Source organism: Canis aureus, chromosome 22, assembly GCF_053574225.1.
Source record: "Canis aureus isolate CA01 chromosome 22, VMU_Caureus_v.1.0, whole genome shotgun sequence".
NCBI lineage: Eukaryota > Metazoa > Chordata > Mammalia > Carnivora > Canidae > Canis > Canis aureus.
The window spans coordinates 50,930,682-50,950,857 of NC_135632.1; the positions used below are offsets into that span (position 1 = coordinate 50,930,682).

At 42.0% G+C, this 20,176-nt stretch overlaps 1 protein-coding gene across 1 annotated transcript; it reads left to right on the forward strand.

Moving 5' to 3' along the window:
• The first annotated feature begins 12 nt into the window (after positions 1-12).
• On the forward strand, positions 13-19,998 carry NANP (N-acetylneuraminic acid phosphatase). The gene is made up of 2 exons (XM_077866016.1): positions 13-172; positions 16,358-19,998. Exons 1-2 carry the CDS (start codon positions 83-85, stop codon positions 17,012-17,014), a joined length of 747 nt encoding a protein of 248 aa, XP_077722142.1. The 5' UTR covers positions 13-82; the 3' UTR covers positions 17,015-19,998.
• The last annotated feature ends 178 nt before the right edge of the window (positions 19,999-20,176 follow it).

Below are 20,176 nucleotides of genomic sequence, written 5' to 3' on the forward strand. Positions count from 1 at the left end.
CGCAGGCGCGGGCGGCGGGCGGCGGGCGGCGGGGGCGGCGCGGGCTGCGGCAGGTCGGCGCCCTGAGCCTCCGGCTGGCGGAATGGTGCTGAACCGGGTGCGAGCCGTTTTCTTCGACCTGGATAACACCCTCATCGACACGGCCGCGGCAAGCAGAAGAGGCATGCTGGAGGTAACTTCCCGACTCCCGCGGTCCGCGCCCGCCCCGCATCCGCGCTTTCCTGACCCTCGCTGGCCTCCCACCCCGACCTTTCCACTGCCAGGTGGCCCCGGAGGCACTGCCTTCTGTCCTTGGAGAGGCATCCGGTGCCGGGAGGGCAGGTGGGCCGGGCTGCAGGCGGTGGTGCCCGCTGCGGCTGCCGCCTTCCCTAACGCCCTGGGGCTCCCCGGGCTCTGAGAAGCGGGGTCTGGAAGTTGTGGCCAGGCTGCGGGACCGGGAACGCTGTTGCTCATACTGCCCACAGACAACGCCAGGCTCTCCGCGCTTGACCCCCGGGGATGGTAGTCCCCACGCTCGGTGGGCTTGGGTTCATCGTGGAGGAAACCCCAGAAGTTACACAGCCGTCTGCAGCAAGCCTGCACTTAGTTGACTTTTTTTTTTTTTTAATTTTTATTTATGATAGTCACAGAGAGAGAAAGAGAGAGAGAGGCAGAGACACAGGCAGAGGGAGAAGCAGGCTCCATGCACCGGGAGCCCGACGTGGGATTCGATCCAGGGTCTCCCGGATCGCGCCCTGGGCCAAAGGCAGGCGCCAAACCGCTGCGCCACCCAGGGATCCCACTTAGTTGACTTAAGAGAGTTTTCTCCGCAGAAATTCAGTCTCCCTGCTCTAAGTGTGACCCTAGGTTTCCTAAGTGACTGACGTTCTTAGTCCGTGCTTGCCAAGAGCATCTCTTTCATGGGGCATTGTTCAGCAGCATTCTCTTCTTTATACACCCACAAATGCTGCCTCAGATCTCGTCCAGCCCCAGATCCACCCCTGGTGGCTTGCTTCTGCCTTCAGCTCTAGGGAGAAAACCAAGGATTATCAAATGGGAAAAACACCGTTTCAGAAGCTCATACTTGAACTCTGGGAGTCCCAACCACTTTCTGCTTCATTAATTAGGTTTTGACTCCCTGGATCTTTTTTTTTTTTAAACCCCCCCCCCCCCAAAGGTGGGGCTGGACTGTGGCCCAACCTCAGGATGGTGAGATCAAGACCTAAGCCCATGTCAAGAGGCTTGATGCTTACCTTACTGAGCCATGCAGGTGCCTCAGGTTTTGACTCCCTGCACCTTCATCCTCTGTCTTGATACCTTCCACTCCTGCATATTCAGGTCTGTCCCACATTTAAAAAATAAAAAAGAATGCCTCAGGGGATCCCTGGGTGGCTCAGCGGTTTAGCGCCGCCTTCAGCCCAGGGCGTGATCCTGGAGTCCCGGGATCGAGTCCCACGTCGGGCTCCCCGCATGGAGCCTGCTTCTCCCTCTGCCTGTGTCTCTGCCTCTCTCTCTCTCTGTCTATCATGAATGAATAAATAAATAAATCTTTAAAAAAAAAAAAAGAAAAGAATGCCTCCCTTGAGCCCTTCTTCCTTCACTAGATGATATCTGTTTCTCTTCCGGCCTTGTTTTTTTGTTTTTAATTTAAATTCAAGTTACTTAGTATATAATGTTTTATTAGTTTCAGGGGTAGAATTTAGTGATTCATCAGTTGCATATAATACCCAGTGCTTTTTTTTTTTAAAGATTTTATTTATTTATTCATGAGAAACAGACAGAGAGGTAGAGACACAGGCAAAGGGAGAAGCAGGCTCCATGCAGGGAGACCGACACAGGACTTGATCCCAGTTCTCCAGGATCATGCCCTGGGCTAAACCGCTGAGCCACCCAGGCTGCCCAATACCCAGTGCTTATTACATCAAATGTCCTCCTTCATGCCCATTACTCATTACCCCATTTTCCAACCCACCTCCCCTCCAGGATTGCTCTCTAGAGTTAAGTCTCTCATGGTTTGCCTCCCACACTTTTTTTTTTTTTTTTAATCTTATTTTCTTTCACTTCCCCTATGTTCATCTGTTTTGTTTCTTAAATTCCACAAATCATGAAATCATGTATTTGTCTTTCTCTGACTTATTTCGCTTAGCATAATACCTTCTAGCTCCATCTGTGTCATTGCAAATGTCAAGATACCATTTTTTGATGACTGAGTAATACTCCATTTTACGTATATACCACATCTTCTTTATTCATTCATCTGTCAATGGACAGCTGGGCTCCTTCCATATTTTGGCTACTGTGGGCATTGCTGCTCTAAACATTGGGGTGTATGTGCCCCTTCAAATCACTCTGAATTATTTGGATAAATACCGTGTAGTGCAATTGCTGGGTCTTAGGGTAGCTCTGTTTTTAACTTCTTGAGGAACCTCTGTTTTCCAGAGTGGCTGCACCAGTTTGCATCCCCACCAGCATTGTCGGAGAATTCCCCTTTCTCCACATCCTCGCCAACATCTCTTGTTCCCTGAGTTGTTAGTTTTAGCCATTCTCACTGGTGTAAAGTGGTATCTCATTGTGGTTTTGATTTGTATTTCTCTGATGCCAAGTGATGTGGAGCATTTCTTCATGGGTCTGTTGACCATTTTCTTTGGAGAGGAGTCTATGTTTTCTGCCCGTTTCTTGACTGGATTGTTTGTTTCTTGGATGTTGAGTTTGATAAGTTCTTTTTTTTTTTTAATTTTTATTTATTTGTGATAGTCACAGAGAGAGAGAGAGAGGCAGAGACACAGGCAGAGGGAGAAGCAGGCTCCATGCACTGGGAGCCCGACGTGGGATTTGATCCCGGGTCTCCAGGATCGCGCCCTGGGCCAAAGGCAGGCACTAAACCGCTGCGCCACCCAGGGATCCCGATAAGTTCTTTATAGATCTTGGAAACTAGCCCTTTATCTGATATGTCATTTGCAGATATCTTCTCCCATTCCATAGGTTACATTTTAGTTTTGTTGACGGTTTCTTTTGTTGTGCAGAAGGTTTTTATTTTGATGAAATCCCAGTTGTTCATTTTTGCTTTTGTTTCCCTTGCCTCTGGAGACACGTGTAGCAAGAAGTCAAAGAGGCCAAGGTCAAAGAGGTTACTGCCTGTGTTCTTCTCTAGGATTTTTTTTTTTTTAAGATTTTATTTATTCACAAGACACAGAGAGAGAGAGAGAGAGAGAGAGGCACAGACACAGGCAGAGGGAGAAGCAGGCTGCACGCAGGGAGCCCAATGTGGGACTCGATCCCGGGTCTCCAGGATCACACCCCTGGCTGAAGGTGGCGCCAAACCACCGAGCCACCTGGGCTGCCCTTTCTCCAGGACTTTGATGGATTCCTGTCTAACATAAGTCTTTCATTCATTTTGAGTATATTTTTGTGTATGGTGTAAGAGAATGGTCCAGTTTCATTCTTCTGCATGTGGCTGTCCAATTTTCCCAACACTGTTTGTTGAAGAGATGTCTTTTTTCCATTGGACATTCTTTCCTGCTCTGTGGAAGATTAATTAACCATAGAGTTGAGGGTCCATTTTTGGATTCTCTGTTCTATTGATCTATGCGTCTGTCTTTGTATTGACAGTCATGTTTTTCAAAAGAAATCTATATACATTATCTCCACATCTCTACTTTTATTTATTCTTTTATCTCTTGACATATAACATTTCTTCGTGCTACTTAACGAAATAGTCTTGCCAGGTCATTAGGCACTTCCCAAATTGCCAGAATCAATGGACATTTTAAGTCTGTTCTAATGACTTTGCTGTGGCATTCCATACTATGGACTGTCCCTTTCATTTTCATACTCTTGACATGAGGGTCACCACCCTGTGCTATATTTCCTCCAGTGTCTCTAGCTGCCAATAGTATATATTTACTTGTGTGTTCTTGCACAATATTGCAATTAAATTCTTGGTTTAGGCCAAATCATACTATAGGCTAAGAATTCATGCTTTAAAATCAGGCATGAACACAGCTTGAATCACAGCTGAAAGTGCCTGAACAGTTACCTAACCACTGGAAATCTTAAATCCTTATTTAAAAATTTGAAAGGTAGGGATCCCTGGGTGGCGCAGCGGTTTGGCGCCTGCCTTTGGCCCAGGGCGCAATCCTGGAGACCCGGGATCGAATCCCACGTCGGGCTCCCGGTGCATGGAGCCTGCTTCTCCTTCTGCGCCTCTCTCTCTCTCTCTCTCTCTGTGACTATCATAAATAAATTAAAAAAAATTTTTTTTGAAAAAAATTTAAAAATAAAATAAAAATTTGAAAGGTGATATTAGTCCTCAGTGTCCTTATCAGACTTAGTTTAATGCATAGGAAGTATATAGCATCCAAATGTATACATGATGAATTGTACTATCCACCCTGTCACCCAGTGTGTCCTCTCCTGCATATCCCCCCGCCCCTCATCTTAAAGGTGGACTTGTCTGTCTCCTAGACTATTGCTCTGATAGTGTCTCCAAGCTCACTCTGTCCAGTTCATCTTCCACATTCCTGAAAAAAGGTCAGATTGTATTTCTCCCTAGTTTATACCAACACTGTATTTTGTTCAAGATACAATATCAAAAGATACTACAGTTAATTTCTGCAACTCAGATGCCTGCAACTTAATAGCTTCTTAAGAAGAAATAAACTATGTTAGTCATATTCATCTGATCCATGGTAAATATTGAATGAATAATGAATGTACAGATGGATAAAAATCCAGGTCTTCAGACTTGGTTCTGTTGCCACCTCTTTATAAACATCCTATTAAATGAGCAGAATTGAGTTGTGTGCTTTTGACTCTACAAGGAGTGCTTTGTCACATAAGAATACAACGCCATCCGTAAATGTTGGAATATTCAAAAGTAACATACCAGCTTTCATATATACTCTGATTTATGAAAGGAGAAAGGGAAGAAAGGTCTAGACATTGCCTTGGGCTTGGGAAGAAGGAGTCATATACTGACTATATACATCTGTTTAGTTGTTTTTTTTTTAATCTTCTGGGAAACTTATTTCTTTCTACCCTCTTCAGGCCTTTCTTTCATTGTCACTACCCAAGAGGAAGCTGTCCACACAAATTTGGAGTTTCTCAGTGAACAGAGCAGAAAAGATTTCTGCATTTCTGAGTTTACTTTCTAGTGGTGGTTGACTGGGAACATAATACATCAAATGTATTATTATTTGTAAGTATGTTCGGAAAAGAGAGGAGAATGAATTGCAGTTTATTTTAAATAGGTTGGTCAGGTAGGTCACTTAGAGTAGATGATGTTTGAAGAAAGACTTGGACTAAAACTAACAGGAGGGCTGCTTGAATTGTTAGGCTGTATGTGTGGAGGCAATCATATTTTGTGAGCATGTATTTTTTTTAAGATTTTATTTTAATTTATTTTAGAGTGAGCACAAGCAGGGGGATGGGCAGGGAGAGGGAATCCCAGGCAGACCTGAGACCAAGTGCAGAGCCCAATGTGGGGCTTGATCCCAGGACCCCAAGATCACGAGCTGAGCCTAAATCAAAAGTCAGGTGCCCAACCGACTGAGCCACCCATGTGCCCCTGTGAACATGTATTGTTAACTCAGGTTTATTTGGAATTCAGCCACTTGATATCATGTCATAGTGTTATTGTATTATATAGTTCCCATACTAGCCTTCAAAAGGGTTTAAGTTCTGATGATAGGGTCCAGAGAGCAGGTTAGAAGGCTACAGTTTCCTTTTTTTGTATGGGTTAAGATGAGACTTAAATAGAGTTTTGAAGCAGAAGCTTGAGTTTCTCTTATATCTACAAATTGATACCCCCTGTCCCCTTCACTTTTTTTTTTTTTAATAGATTTTATTTATTCATGAGAGACACAGAGAGAGGCAGAGACACAGACAGAAGGAGAAGCAGGCTTCCATGCAAGGAGCCTGACATGGGACTCAGTCCCAGGTCTCCAGGATCACACTCCGGCCTGAAGGCGGCTCTAAAGCGCTAAGCCACCTGGGCTGGCTCCCCCCCCTTTACTTTCTTAGGGCCCCTTTCTTCAGACCTCTAGGTCCTTGGTGGGCTTAATTGTATTCAGAATCCTTTTCAAGCCCGCCTTATCCCTTGCACAAAATGTCATCACGCCTCCAAGTTAGAGATCATTTTCCTCCACCCCCAATTCAATCAAAACTCCCATTTTCTCAATGCAATGTTTATACTAGTAATAATATGAACTAATTCTACTTAGGTGTTTTTTGTTTCTATTGAAGTATAGTTGACACACAATAGTGTTACACTAGTTTCAGGTGTACAACATAGTGATTGAATAGGTGTTATTTCTGTTTTTTTTTTTTTTTTTTTTTTTTTTTTTTTTTTTTTTTTTTATTTCTGTTTTAATAATATGTAAATGACTGGTAAGCTTTTTCCAAAAATATTTTTTAATATTTTATTTATTTATTCATGAGAGAGAGAGAGACCCAGACATAGAGAGAGAGAGAACCAGAGACATAGGCAGAGGGAGAAGCAGACTCCATGCAAGGAGTCCAATGTGGGACTCGATCTCAGGACTCTGGGGTCATGCCCTAAGCTTAAGGCAGATGCTCAACCGCTGAGCCACTCAGGTGTTCCTTTCCCAAAATATGTTAAAGTTAAATATTATGTGTGGCCCCAAATGAATTTATAATCAGTTGCTATGTGAAAAAAATGGGAAAGTTAATTCAGAGGACATAATGGGAAGAAATTTCAAAACTTGACAGTGGTATGCTATAGATTTACAAATGCCCCTGAAAGGTGAACTGATTTTGTTTTTTCAGAGCCCTAAGGACATGTAAAATGAATTGCTAATTGTAGTAATAGGAATTTGAACATTTATTGAGCACTCTCTGCTAACTATGAGCTAGCACCTATTTAAGCTTAAGCACTGTGGACTTCTAGAGAGGCCTGTGGACTTCTAGAGAGGCCTGTGTTCTTTTATTGTATAGCAATAGGTTTGCTAAAACTTTACAGTCACCCTTCTATCATATCTCAAGAAATTCAACTGACATTGTTAGAAAAGATGGTGACATTAGCATGAAGGCTGTAAAAACCTGGTTTGTTAATTGAAATTTAACTTTGCCTTCCTCTAAAATTCTTAGGGATATTATATTTTTCTTGAATTAATAAGACTTTTCTTAACTATTGCATTTTTTTATGAGCACAAATAACCTAAACAATATTTCTTTTACTTCTTATGTGATTCTTCTATTTAAAGGAAGAAAAATGTGTCTTTTAATCTCTTTCTTCTCTTCAGTAGGTAAATTGAGTGTCTGGTATGAGTAGCATTGTTCCCTATATAGTTTAAAACACGTTTTAACTTGTTGGACCTCAGCAGACAGTTTTTAGTCCCAGCTATGCGCACTGAACTCATCATCCAAAGATCCAAAATTGTCTTGGCATTGTCAACTTTCCCCAGATGTCCCTAAGACAGGGACTTCAAATGCAGGTAGTCCATTTGGGAGGTGATCCTTGGAAGTGCCATAGAATAGTGGACTCATATGAGGAAGGTAGAGAATCTAATAAATGAGCAGGTTGCTGGAATGAACAGTTGGGGAACTCTGGTAGACAGCATGCAGAGCATGCTTCAGCTTTCCCTCCCAAGGGATAAGAAAGCTGGGATATTGGGTCACCTTGGTGGCTCAGTCAGTTCAGTGTCTGCCTTGGGCTCAGGTCATGATCCCAGGGTTCTGGGATTGAGCTCTATGTTGGGCTCCCTGCTCAGCAGTGTGTCTGTTTCTCTCTCTCCCTCTGCCTCTCTACCTGCATTGTTCTCTCTCTGTCTCTCTCTCTCTTTCTCTCAAACAAATAAATCTTAAAAAAAAGAAGGAAAGAAAGAAAGGAAGGAAGGAAGGAAGGAAGGAAGGAAGGAAGGAAGGAAGGAAAGGAAGGAAAGGAAGGAAAGGAAGGAAGGAAGGAAGCTGGGATATTAACCTACCAATTTCTGCCCCTTGTTGGTTGAGGCCTGCTACCAGGGCACTACTTCACCCATTTGTGTGCATGGGTGCTCCTATGGTCAAATAAAGCCCTTAGACTGAGAAGCCCAATGACTTACTTAACGGTATGAAGCCATTGGCATGTGTGGAAATAGTGTATGCCAAGGGGATTTGGGTAGCATCTGTAGCAGCCTGAGATTGAAGGCCCTTTACTAACCAGTTGCAAACAGGCTCTCCAGCCTCATCTAATAGGATCCTCTTTTAGGATCCTCCCTCACATGTCTTACATTTCAGCTTGAACTCAGCTTCTCACTGGGAAGTCACCTTTCCCAGTTCTCAAAATTCTAAGCTCTATATCTTTGTTCATGCTATTCCTTCTGTCTAGAATGATTACATCCTCCTCCCATACCTACCTTATAGACTTGGTAACACTTTGGTTTAAGTGTTACTTTCTCTGCCAAGTCTTAATCTGGTACCCTGTGGAATGACTTGCTTTTTACATTTTCTTTCTGCTGTTGTTTACATGACTGTCATACCACTCAACCCAGCATTTATGGTGGTTGCACACCTGCTTATTTTCCCCACTAAATGTTATGAGGGCAACAAACCCAGCCTCCGTTGCCTAATACAATAGCGTAAAGGCAAGCATGTGTGCTTTGGAAGTAGGCAAGTGTGGATTTAAATTCCAGCTCAGGCAAGTTACTTAGTTCTTATTTTCCATTTCCTCATCTCAAAAAGGCAGGTAAGTCCCTTGCAGAGTCATGGAAAGGTTAGATATAATATATGTGAGCATTAGGCACAATGCTCACCACATTAGGGTCGCAGATGTTAGAAGACAGGCCAAATGGAAAAGAACCTAACGTAATAAAAAAAAAAAAAAAAAAAAAAAAAAAAAAAAAGAACCTAACGTAATAAAAGCCAAGATAAAAAGTTGTGGGAATATGAGAGGGAGCAAAGGATGACTCAGAACTCCTTGAAGTTTTTTATCTGGAAAAGTAGGTTTGGAAGAAGCACTGGGTTGTTAAACTGCTGAAATCACGGAACATATTGGATTCTATTAGAACTGAATACATGTGGTTTTTTTTTAAATAAATTTATTTTTTATTGGTGTTCAATTTACCAACATACAGAATAACACCCAGTGCTCATCCCCTCAAGTGCCCCCCTCAGTGCCCATCACCCATTCACCCCCGCCCTCCTCCCCTTCCACTACCCCTAGTTCGTTTCCCAGAGTTAGGAGTCTCTATGTTCTGTCTCCCTTTCTGATATTTCCCACACATTTCTTCTCCCTTCCCTTATATTCCCTTTCACTATTATTTATATTCCCCAAATGAATGAGAACATATAAGGTCTGTCCTTCTCCGATTGACTTACTTCACTCAGCATAATACCCTCCAGTTCCATCCATGTTGAAGCAGATGGTGGGTATTTGTTGTTTCTAATGTCTGAGTAATATTCCATTGTATACATAGACCACATCTTCTTTATCCATTCATCTTTCGATGGACACCGAGGCTCCTTCCACAGTTTAGCTATTGTGGGCATTGCTGCTATAAACATTGGGGTGCAGGTGTCCCGGCGTTTCATTGCATCTGTGTCTTTGGGGTAAATCCTCAACAGTGCAATTGCTGGGTCATAGGGCAGGTCTATTTTTAACTCTTTGAGGAACCTCCACACAGTTTTCCAGAGTGGCTGCACCAGTTCACATTCCCACCAACAGTGTAAGAGGGTTCCCTTTTCTCTGCATCCTCTCCAACATTTGTGGATTCCTGCCTTGTTAATTTTCCCCATTCTCACTGGGGTGAGGTGGGATCTCATTGTGGTTATTTGAATTTCCCTGATGGCAAGTGATGCAGAGCATTTTCTCATGTGCGTGTTGGCCATGTCTATGTCTTCCTCTGTGAGATTTCTGTTCATGTCTTTTGCCCATTTCATGATTGGATTGTTTGTTTCTTTGGTGTTGAGTTTAATAAGTTCTTTATAGATCTTGGAAACTAGCCTTTATCTGATATGTCATTTGCAAATATCTTCTCCCATTCTGTAGGTTGTCTTTTAGTTTTGTTGACTGTATCCTTTGCTGTGCAAAAGCTTCTTATCTTGATGAAGTCCCAATAGTTCATTTTTGCTTTTGTTTCTTTTGCCTTCCTGGATGTATCTTGCAAGAAGTTACTGTGGCCGAGTTCAAAAAGGGTGTTGCCTGTGTTCTTCTCTAGGATTTTGATGGAATCTTGTCTCACATTTAGATCTTTCATCCATTTTGAGTTTATCTTTGTGTATGGTGAAAGAGACTGGTCTAGTTTCATTCTTCTGCACGTGGATGTCCCATTTTCCCAGCACCATTTATTGAAGAGATTGTCTTTCTTCCAATGGATAGTCTTTCCTCCTTTATCGAATATTAGTTGACCATAAAGTTCAGGGTTCACTTCTGGATTCTCTATTCTGTTCCATTGATCTCTGTGTCTGTTTTTGTGCCAGTACCACACTGTCTTGATGACCACAGCTTTGTAATACAGCCTGAAATCTGGCATTGTGATGCCCCCAGATATGGTTTTCTTTTTTAAAATTCCCCTGGCTATTCGGGGTCTTTTCTGATTCCACACAAATCTTAAAATAATTTGTTCTAACTCTCTGAAGAAAGTCCATGGTATTTTGATAGGGATTGCATTAAACGTGTAAATTACCCTGGGTATCATTGACATTTTCACAATATTAATTCTGCCAATCCATGAGCATGGAATATTTTTCCATCTCTTTGTGTCTTCCTCAATTTCTTTCAGAAGTGTTCTATAGTGTTTAGGGTATAGATTCTTTACCTCTTTGGTTAGGTTTATTCCTAGGTATCTTATGCTTTTGGGTGCAATTGTAAATGGGATTGACTCCTTAATTTCTCTTTCTTCAGTCTCATTGTTAGTGTATAGAAATGCCACTGACTTCTGGGCATTGATTCTGTATCCTGCCATGCTACCAAATTGCTATATGAATTCAAGCAATCTTGGGGTGGAGGCTTTGGGTTTTCTATGTAGAGTATCATGTCATCAGCGAAGAGGGAGAGTTTGACTTCTTCTTTGCCAATTTGAGTGCCTTTAATGTCTTTTTGTTGTCTGATTGCTGAGGCTAGGGCTTCCAGTACTATGTTGAATAGCAGTGGTGAGAGTGGACATCCCTGTCTTGTTCCTGATCTTAGGGGAAAGGCTCCCAGTGCTTCCCCATTGAGAATATTTGCTGTGGGCTTTTCCTAGATGACTTTTAAGATGTCGAGGAATGTTCCCTCTATCCCTACGCTCTGAAGTGTTTTGATCAGCAATGGATGCTGTATTTTGTCAAATGCTTTCTCTGCATCTAGTGAGAGGATCATATGGCTCTTGGTTTTTCTCTTGTTGACATGATGAATCACATTGATTGTTTTACGAGTGTTGAACCAGCCTTGTGTCCCAGGGATAAATCCTACTCGGTCATGGTGAATAATTTTCTTAATGTATTGTTGGATCCTATTGGCTAGTATCTTGTTGAGAATTTTTGCATCCATGTTCATCAGGGATATTGGTCTGGAATTCTCCTTTTTGGTGGGGTCTTTGTCTGGTTTTGGAATTAAGGTGATGCTGGCCTCATAGAACGAATTTGGAAGTACTCCATCTCTTTCTATCTTTCCAAACAGCTTTAGTAGAATAGGTATGGTTTTTTCTTTAAACGTTTGATAGAATTCCCCTGGGAAGCCATCTGGCCCTGGACTTTTGTGTCTTGGGAGGTTTTTGATGACTGCTTCAATTTCCTCCCTGGTTATTACCCTGTTTAGGTTTTCTATTTCTTCCTGTTCCAGTTTTGGTAGTTTGTGGCTTTCCAGGAATGCGTCCATTTCTTCCAAATTGCCTAATTTATTGGCATATAGCTGTTCATAATATGTTTTTAAAATCGTTTGTATTTCCTTCGTGTTGGTAGTGATCTCTCCTTTCTCATTCATGATTTTATTAATTTGAGTCTTCTCTCTCTTCTTTTTAATAAGGCTGGCTAATGGTTTATGTATCTTATTAATTCTTTCAGGGATCCCTGGGTGGCGCAGTGGTTTAGCGCCTGCCTTTGGCCCAGGGCGCAATCCTGGAGACCCGGGATCGAATCCCACGTCGGGCTCCCAGTGCATGGAGCCTGCTTCTCCCTCTGCCTGTGTCTCTGCCTCTCTCTCTCTCTCTCTCTCTCTGTGACTATCATAAATAAATTTTTAAAAAAATTCTTTCAAAGAACCAACTTCTGGTTTTGTTGATCTGTTCCACAGTTCTGGTCTTGATTTTGTTGAGTTCTGCTCGAATCTTTATTAACTCTCTTCTTCTGCTGGCTGTAGGATCTATTTGCTGTTTTTTCTCTAACTCCTTCAGGTGTAAGGTTAGCTTTTGTATTTGAGTTCTTTCCAGTTTTTGAATGGATGCTTGTATTGTGATGTATTTCCCCCTCAGGACTGCTTTTGCTGCATCCCAAAGATTTTGAACGGTTGTATCTTCATTCTCATTAGTTTCCATGAATCTATTTAATTCTTCCTTAATTTCCTGGTTGACCCTTTCATCTTTTAGCAGGATGGTCCTTAACCTCCACGTGTTTGAAGTCCTTCCAAACTTCTTGTTGTGATTTAGTTCTAATTTCAAGGCATTATGGTCTGAGAATATGTAGGGGACGATCCCAATCTTTTGGTATCGGTTCAGACCCGATTTGTGACCCAGTATATGGTCTATTCTGAAGAAAGTTCCATGTGCACTTGAGAAGAATGTGTATTCAGTTGAGTTTGGATGTAAAGTTCTGTAGATATCTGAAATCCATCTGGTCCAGTGTATCATTTAAAGCTCTCGTTTCTTTGGAGATGTTGTGCTTAGAAGACCTATCAAGTATAGAAAGAGCTAGATTGAAGTCACCAAGTATAAGTGTATTATTATCTAAGTATTTCTTTACTTTGGTTATTAATTGATATATTTGGCAGCTCCCACTTTCGGGGCATATATATTGAGGCCTGTTAAGTCCTCTTCTTGGATAGATCCTTTAAGTATGATATAGTGTCCCTCTTCATCTCTCACTACAGTCTTCAGGGTAAATTTTAGTTTATCTGATATAAGGATGGCTACCCCTGCTTTCTTTTGAGGACCATTCGAATGGTAAATGGTTCTCCAACCTTTTATTTTCAGGCTGTAGGTGTCCTTCTGTCTAAAATGAGTCTCTTGTAGACAGCAAATAGATGGGTCCTGCTTTTTTATCCAGTCTGAAACCCTGCGCCTTTTGATGGGGTCATTAAGCCCATTCACGTTCAGAGTTACTATTGACAGATATGAGTTTAGTGTCATCATGATATCTATTCAATCCTTGTTTTTGTGGATTGTTCCACTGGACTTCTTCTCAAAGGGGAATTTCAGGGATCCCTGGGTGGCCCCTTAAAATTTCTTGCAGAGCTGGTTTGGAGGTCACATATTCTTTTTCAGTTCCTGCCTGTCTTGGAAGCTCTTTATCTCTCCTTCCATTTTGAGTGAGAGCCTTGCTGCATAAAGTATTCTTGTTTGCATGTTCTTCTCATTTAGGACCCTGAATATATCCTGCCAGCCCTTTCTGGCCTGCCAGGTCTCTGTGGAGAGGTCTGCTGTTACCCTAATACTCCTCCCCATAAAAGTCAGGGATTTCTTGTCTCTTGCTGCTTTAAGGATCTTCTCTTTATCTTTGGAATTTGCAAGCTTCACTATTAAATGTCGAGGTGTTGAACGGTTTTTATTGATTTTAAGGAGGGGGGATCTCTCTATTTCCTGGATCTGAATGCCTGTTTCCCTTCCCAGGTTAGGAAAGTTTTCAGCTATGATTTGTTCAAATACATATTCTGGCCCTCTGTCCCTTTCGGCGCCCTCGGGAACCCCAATCTTCCTCAGGCTGTCGTTTATTTCCCTTAATCTATCTTCATGGTCTTTTAATTGTTTGTCTCTTTTTTCCTCAGTTTCCCTCTTTGCCATCAACTTGTCTTCTATGTCACTCACTCGTTCTTCCACCTCGTTAACCCTCGTCGTTAGGACTTCTAGTTTGGATTGCGTCTCATTCAGTTGACTTTTAATTTCTGCCTGATTGGATCTAAATTCTGCAGTCATGAAGTCTCTTGAGTCCTTTATGCTTTTTTCTAGAGCCACCAGTAGCTGTATAATAGTGCTTCTGAATTGGCTTTCTGACATTGAATTGTAATCCAGATTTTGTAACTCTGTGGGAGAGAGGACTGTGTCTGATTCTTTCTTTTGAGGTGAGTTTTTCCTTCTAGTCATTTTGCTCAGTGCAGAATGCAAAAAACAAGTTGTTTTGGGAAAAGGAGAAAACGAGAGGAGAGAAAGAAGGAGAGAAAAGAGCAAAAGAAAAAAAGAAAATAAGAGAAGAAAAAGAGAAAGAAAAAGAAAGGAAAAAAGGGTGGGGGAAGCAAACAAATCAAAAAGCAAAAAACAAACAAACACGGGGGAGTATCTTCTGATTCTGTATACTTTAAGTCCATTGACTTCCCCTGGATCTTGTCCGTCCAGCTGGTCTTCTGGGGGAGGGGCCTGTTGTGCTGATTTTCAGGTGTTAGCACTTGGGGGAGCTGCCCTGCCCCCTGCCTGGTGCAGGGCTCAGTGGGGGTTGTTTACCCTGTGAGGCCCCAGGAGGAACAACCCCGGTGGCGGGGCCAGCTCTGGAGCCCTGGAGTCAGCCCCCGCAGTAGCTCCGGAGCTCTCCGTTTGCAGGGCCTGGAGGCTCGGGGCGGGGCTGCTGATCTGCTCAGCTCGGGCAGGAGCGTCCTTGCTGTCCTGGGCCCTCCGGGCCTCTGCCTGTCCCAGGGGAGGCCGGATCCTGGGCTGTGTCCCGGCGCCCTGTGCTCCGGGGCCTGCGCTGCTGGATTCGCGCTTCCGCCCCGCAGCCCCCTCCGCGGAGCTGCCCCTGAGCCCCCCCGAGCTGCTCCGGGTCCCGCCGTGCGCGCTGCAGCCCTTAGGGAGCTCGGCGCACTCTCCCGGGGCGCAGGTGTCTGTTAGTGTCCCCGGGAGCCCGAGGGCATCCCCGCCCTCCTGGGTCCTGCTCCAACTCCCCGCGAGCCCCTTTCCGCCCGGGAAGGTCGGTGCAGCTCCTGCTCCTCCGGGACGGGGCTCTCCTGTCCTGGGGACACTCGCCCCGGCCTCAGCCCGGCTCCTCGCGGGCCCCTCCCCCTTGGAGGCCTTTTACTTCATTTCTTTTTCCCCGTCTTCCTACCTTGATAGAAGCGCGAACTCTTCTCACTGTAGCATTCCAGCTGGTCTCTCTTAAATCTCATCCGAATTCGTCGATTTTCAGGATGATTTGAAGGTTATCTAGGTAATTTGGTGGGGACAGGTGATTTGCGGTCCCTACTCTTCCGCCATCTTGCCCCTCCCCCCCCTTTTTAAGATTATTTATTTATTTATTCATGAGAGACAGAGAGAAAGGCAGAGACACAGGCAGAGGGAGAAGCAGGCTCCATGCAGGGAGCTGGACGTGGGACTCAATCCGGGGTCTCCAGGATCACTCTCAGAGCTGAAGTCAGCGCTAAACTGCTGAGCCACCCGGGCTGCCCACATATTTTTTAAAGTACAGAATTAGTCCCATTTTATATGGTAATGAGTTTAGGCCTCAAAATACAAAAAGATAAGAAAAGGTTGGATGAACCAGCATTATTTCTGGGAAGACCCTAAATGATGGTTGTGAGGAATTTAAAATGTTTTACTGAATTTAAACCTGTTTTGTTTCTGTTTCTTCATAACCAGAATGAATGGTGGTGGACTGCCAAATGAAAGTTTTATGAACTATATCTGAAGACACTTCTTAGAATAGAAATTGGTCAAAAATATGAATGAGGGATGTCTGGGTGGCTCTGACATTGAGCATCTGCCTTTGGCTCAGGGCATGATCCCAGAGTCCCAGGATCAAGTCCCACATCAGGCTCCCCGCAGGGAGCCTGCTTCTCCCTCTGCCTGTGTCTCTGCCTCTGTGTGTGTCTGTCATGAATAAATAAATAAAATCTTAAAAAAAAAAAATATGGGGAAGCCTGGGCAGCTCATTGGTTTAGCTCTGCCTTTGGCCCAGGGCCTGATCCTGAGGTCCTGGGATCAAGTCCCACATTGGGCTTTCTGCATGGACCCTCTTCTCCCTCTGCCTGAGTCTCTGCCTCTCTCTCTTTGTCTCTCATGAATAAATAAATAAAATATTAAAAAAAAAAAATATATATATATATATGAGTTGTATAACATGATTGGGAGATCTTCCCTCTGGTATTCTTTAAAATTTAAACACAAGACCAATTCCCACCAGAAATGGTGTGGTAATAAAGCTGCCTTAGGGCAGACACATGGAGTTGGAATCTCTACTTTGGGATTATAGCAAAATAGCTTCTCAGGGCATGACTATACTTATAGTCACCCAAAGTGTGTTAATGGAGTTGTTTTCCTTTATTTAGGTGATAAAGCTTTTACAATCAAAATACCACTACAAAGAAGAGGCTAAAACCATCTGTGACAAAGTTCAAGTTAAACTCAGCAAGGAATGTTTTCATCCTTCCAGTACATGCATTACTGACCTAAGGACTTTACACTGGGAGGAAGCAATCCTTGAAACGAAGGGTGGTGCAGCCAATAGGAAATTGGCTGAAGAATGTTATTTCCTGTGGAAATCTACACGTTTACAGCATATGATACTAGCAGAAGATGTCAAAGCCATGCTCACTGAACTTCGGAAAGAAGTCCGCCTACTTTTATTAACAAATGGAGACCGACAGACCCAGAGGGAGAAGATTGAGGCTTGTGCCTGCCAGTCCTATTTTGATGCTATCGTTATAGGTGGAGAGCAGAAAGAAGAGAAACCAGCACCTTCCATATTTTATCATTGCTGTGATCTCCTTGGACTACAGCCTGGGGACTGTGTGATGGTTGGTGACACACTAGAAACCGATATACAAGGAGGCCTCAATGCAGGGCTGAAAGCAACAGTCTGGATAAATAAAAATGGAATAATGCCACTGAAGTCCTCCCCCATGCCACATTATATAGTTTCATCTGTGCTAGAGTTACCTGCTGTCTTACAAAGTATAGATCGTACAGTCAGTATGTCAACTTAAAGCATAGAAAAGGGCATGATTATGTATTTTAGGGTCAAATACAGGTTTTGAACTAAGAAAAGTTAAGGCATTCCATGTATTAAGACCCAGTTCTAAGAATAATTTTACTTACAGTTTAATAGCCAGCCAACCACTGACTGGCATTTATATCTGAAAATCCAGAGCACATTAATAAATACAACTTACTAGTTATTAGTAGTGTAATTCAGAAAACTTGAGGAAATCTATTATTTGTTAATCTGTGACTTGAGGTTTTTGAAAAATTATTTTATTAATCTTTTAGCATCTTGGATCCATGAAGATATCAGACAAGATAGCTTATACATGGATGCACAAATACAGGTTTTATGTTCTGTCTTAAAAATAGATATATTTTTAAAATAGATATTCTAGATATTCTAAAACAGATATATAATAGAGATTTATCAGAACAATTGGATCTGGATAATAGGAAATAAGTGCTAAGTCACATGCCAATCAAGGCATTCCATAGTGAAATTATTTTGCATATTTTCTTTTTAAAAACATCTACCATATTTTTGTCTACTTTGAATGTATACATTCTTTTATGAATCCAGTTTTTCTGCATGACCTTTTTTGAGGGGAGGGGGGAGAATTTTCCTATGGTGTATACATGACAAATGAATTTCTGCAGTAAAAAAGCTGTTAAAATCAGCATATGGTGCTCCTTCTCCATGACATTTTCGCATCTTTCTAGAGTGCACTTATAGATTATTATTAGTCTTTACCTCTTACAGAAGTATTTTTACAATCTTTTCCCAGGTACACAATGGGTCCAAGGGACTAGACTTCCTGGCTGGTGATAAGTAGAAGTCACATGGCACCAAAAGTCATTTTCCTTGTGTGGGTACCTCAGAGGTACAGCATAACTATGCTGCTCTTCCATAAATTCTTTATTGACTGAATAACTTGACCTGTATGATGAAAACTAATAGGAAATTACGTTTTGCTATGAATAATTTCAGGGTGCCATTTTAATATAATTTAAGTGGCTTTTGGTGTTACCATCTGCCTTACATCTCCTATTTTGCAAATTTTAGGAAATATATCCTGTTTCCAATTTCTATATCCAACTCAGTGTTTAAGCTTATTAATTAATGACTAAGAACATCTTGCAACTAGAAAACTTTTTCTAGGCCATTAAGCTAGACAGTCTCATGACTTCACCAACTTGGAGTAAAATGGTTAAGGAAAAAGAATAATTTGGGTTGGTTTTTGGCAGGTTTTTTTTTTTAACTTTTGTATAAGAAGCTACTAAGGTAAAATATTAGGCTGTTAGAATATGTATAGCTATAACTCCTCTGATTATAATACTTACGTTCTAGATTATGCCTATTCTTATTTCTTTAGCCAGTCATTTCCTGTTCACTGCCAAGAACAGGATTCTCTGCTATTGTGCAAATGTCCTGTTGTGTTTACTTTTCACTCTTAATTTTTAAAACTGTGATTGTACCCTTGACTGTCCCAGAATGTTGTTGCTATAAAGCTAACCATTTGTGAACAGGGTATGTATGTGTATAGTTACAGGTATGGTGCCCATGTGACCTTGATTATAATTTAGCTATTTAAAAATTATTAAATTGGATGATCTTGGCAGGAAAATTATGTGTATGATTTTTCTAATAGATGCATGATGCCTACGGTTTGTCCTTCTAGCTATCCCACAGGATGGATGTAGGCAATGTCGCATTCAGTATGCTAACCAGAGAAGGTCCCTTGCTTCTAGATCGTAGTGACAGATCTCAGCAAGATAGTTCCTACAATGCTACAATGTCAAGTGAGCAGTTCTTCAGCAAAAGTTATGGGGAGGCGGCTGTGGTTTGTTTCCTTGTCCTTCCAGTTTGTATTCAGTATGTGCAGTAATGCAATATTGCATTCCATTTGCATCCTTCCTTAGAGAAAAACTGGTGGTTTTCTACCTTCCTAGTGGAATGTTACAGAAGATTTTAAGAAATCTTGGAATAGACCTGTGATTTTATTAATAATGTTTTTGTTTTTAGAATACTATTCCTCAAGATTTAAAAAAATGATGTAATAATATACCCCCCCTTTTTTTTTTTCAGTTTTCCATAATAGTATGCTCTACAAAGCCCTAAATTCTCAATTGTCCAGGGGTTCTCCAAAGCACTAGTTATAGAGGAAGGCCTAAAGTAGACACAAATGGACACTGCACCTGGAATACTAAAACAAAGATGGATGTTTTCTGATTCCATATACACTTCCAACCCTCTGGTGCACAAACATCTTAGATACGGTAGTAACCAGGACCCAGTGGATGTTCAGTATGTATTATAGAAAAGGGTTTTTATGGTTGCAAAGGTACTTGGTTTAGCACTTTCAAATTTCTTTGTCACCTACAGTAAGAAACAGTTTCCATCACTATCCATTAAGCACATTTATTTATAGTGAACATATTAATATATATTAAATACAGTTTTATATACTTAATTAAACCTGAGGCAAGTTTTATAAAACTACTTGCTGTACATGATCAGTTTTTTTTCAGTCCATCTTTAAATTAGAGAATATAATTGAACAATTAACTATTTGTGGCACATAAGTCAAAAAAATGAAAAGGTGAATGGCAAAGTCGCATCTCTTTCCAAGAGGTCCATCACTCCTATAGGCCACTGCTGTGAGCAATTTCCTGTGTATCTGCATATATAGTTATGTATGACTATACAGAATTCCTCAATTTAGGCAAGTTTATTTCTGCTTTTCAGTTTTAGGGGGGAAAATGCTCTTGCTAAGATATTGATTGAAAAAGAGAGTCCTAGGGATACCGGGGTGGCTCAGCGGATGAACGTCTGCCTTCAGCCCGGGGCATGATCCCAGGGTCCCAGGATGGAGGTCATCAGGCAGGTCATCAGGCTCCCTGAGAGGAACCTGCTTCTCCCTCTGCCTGTGTCTCTGCCTCTCTCTCTGTGTCTCTCATCAATAAATAAATAAGATTTTGAAGAAAAGAGTCTAAAGCTTCTGTTTAAATCATTCATGTTAGGAACGTATACCATGATAGTCTCTGCCATCCACTATCATTAACATTCAGCAATAAAAGTGATGGTTCCATTGACTTTCCCTGTGCCTATCATTCACTTTGCGGAGAAGGTCAGCATAGTCATGGAGCCCTTGCCCCGCTACACT

What these genes read in the sequence shown, in the direction of transcription:
- NANP (XM_077866016.1), top strand. Translation starts at nt 83, where the DNA reads ATGGTGCTGAACCGGGTGCGAGCCGTTTTCTTCGACCTGGATAACACC. An exon ending in GCAGAAGAGGCATGCTGGAG is followed by an intron (nt 173 to 16,357) that starts GTAACTTCCCGA and finishes TCCTTTATTTAG; the next exon opens with GTGATAAAGCTTTTACAATC.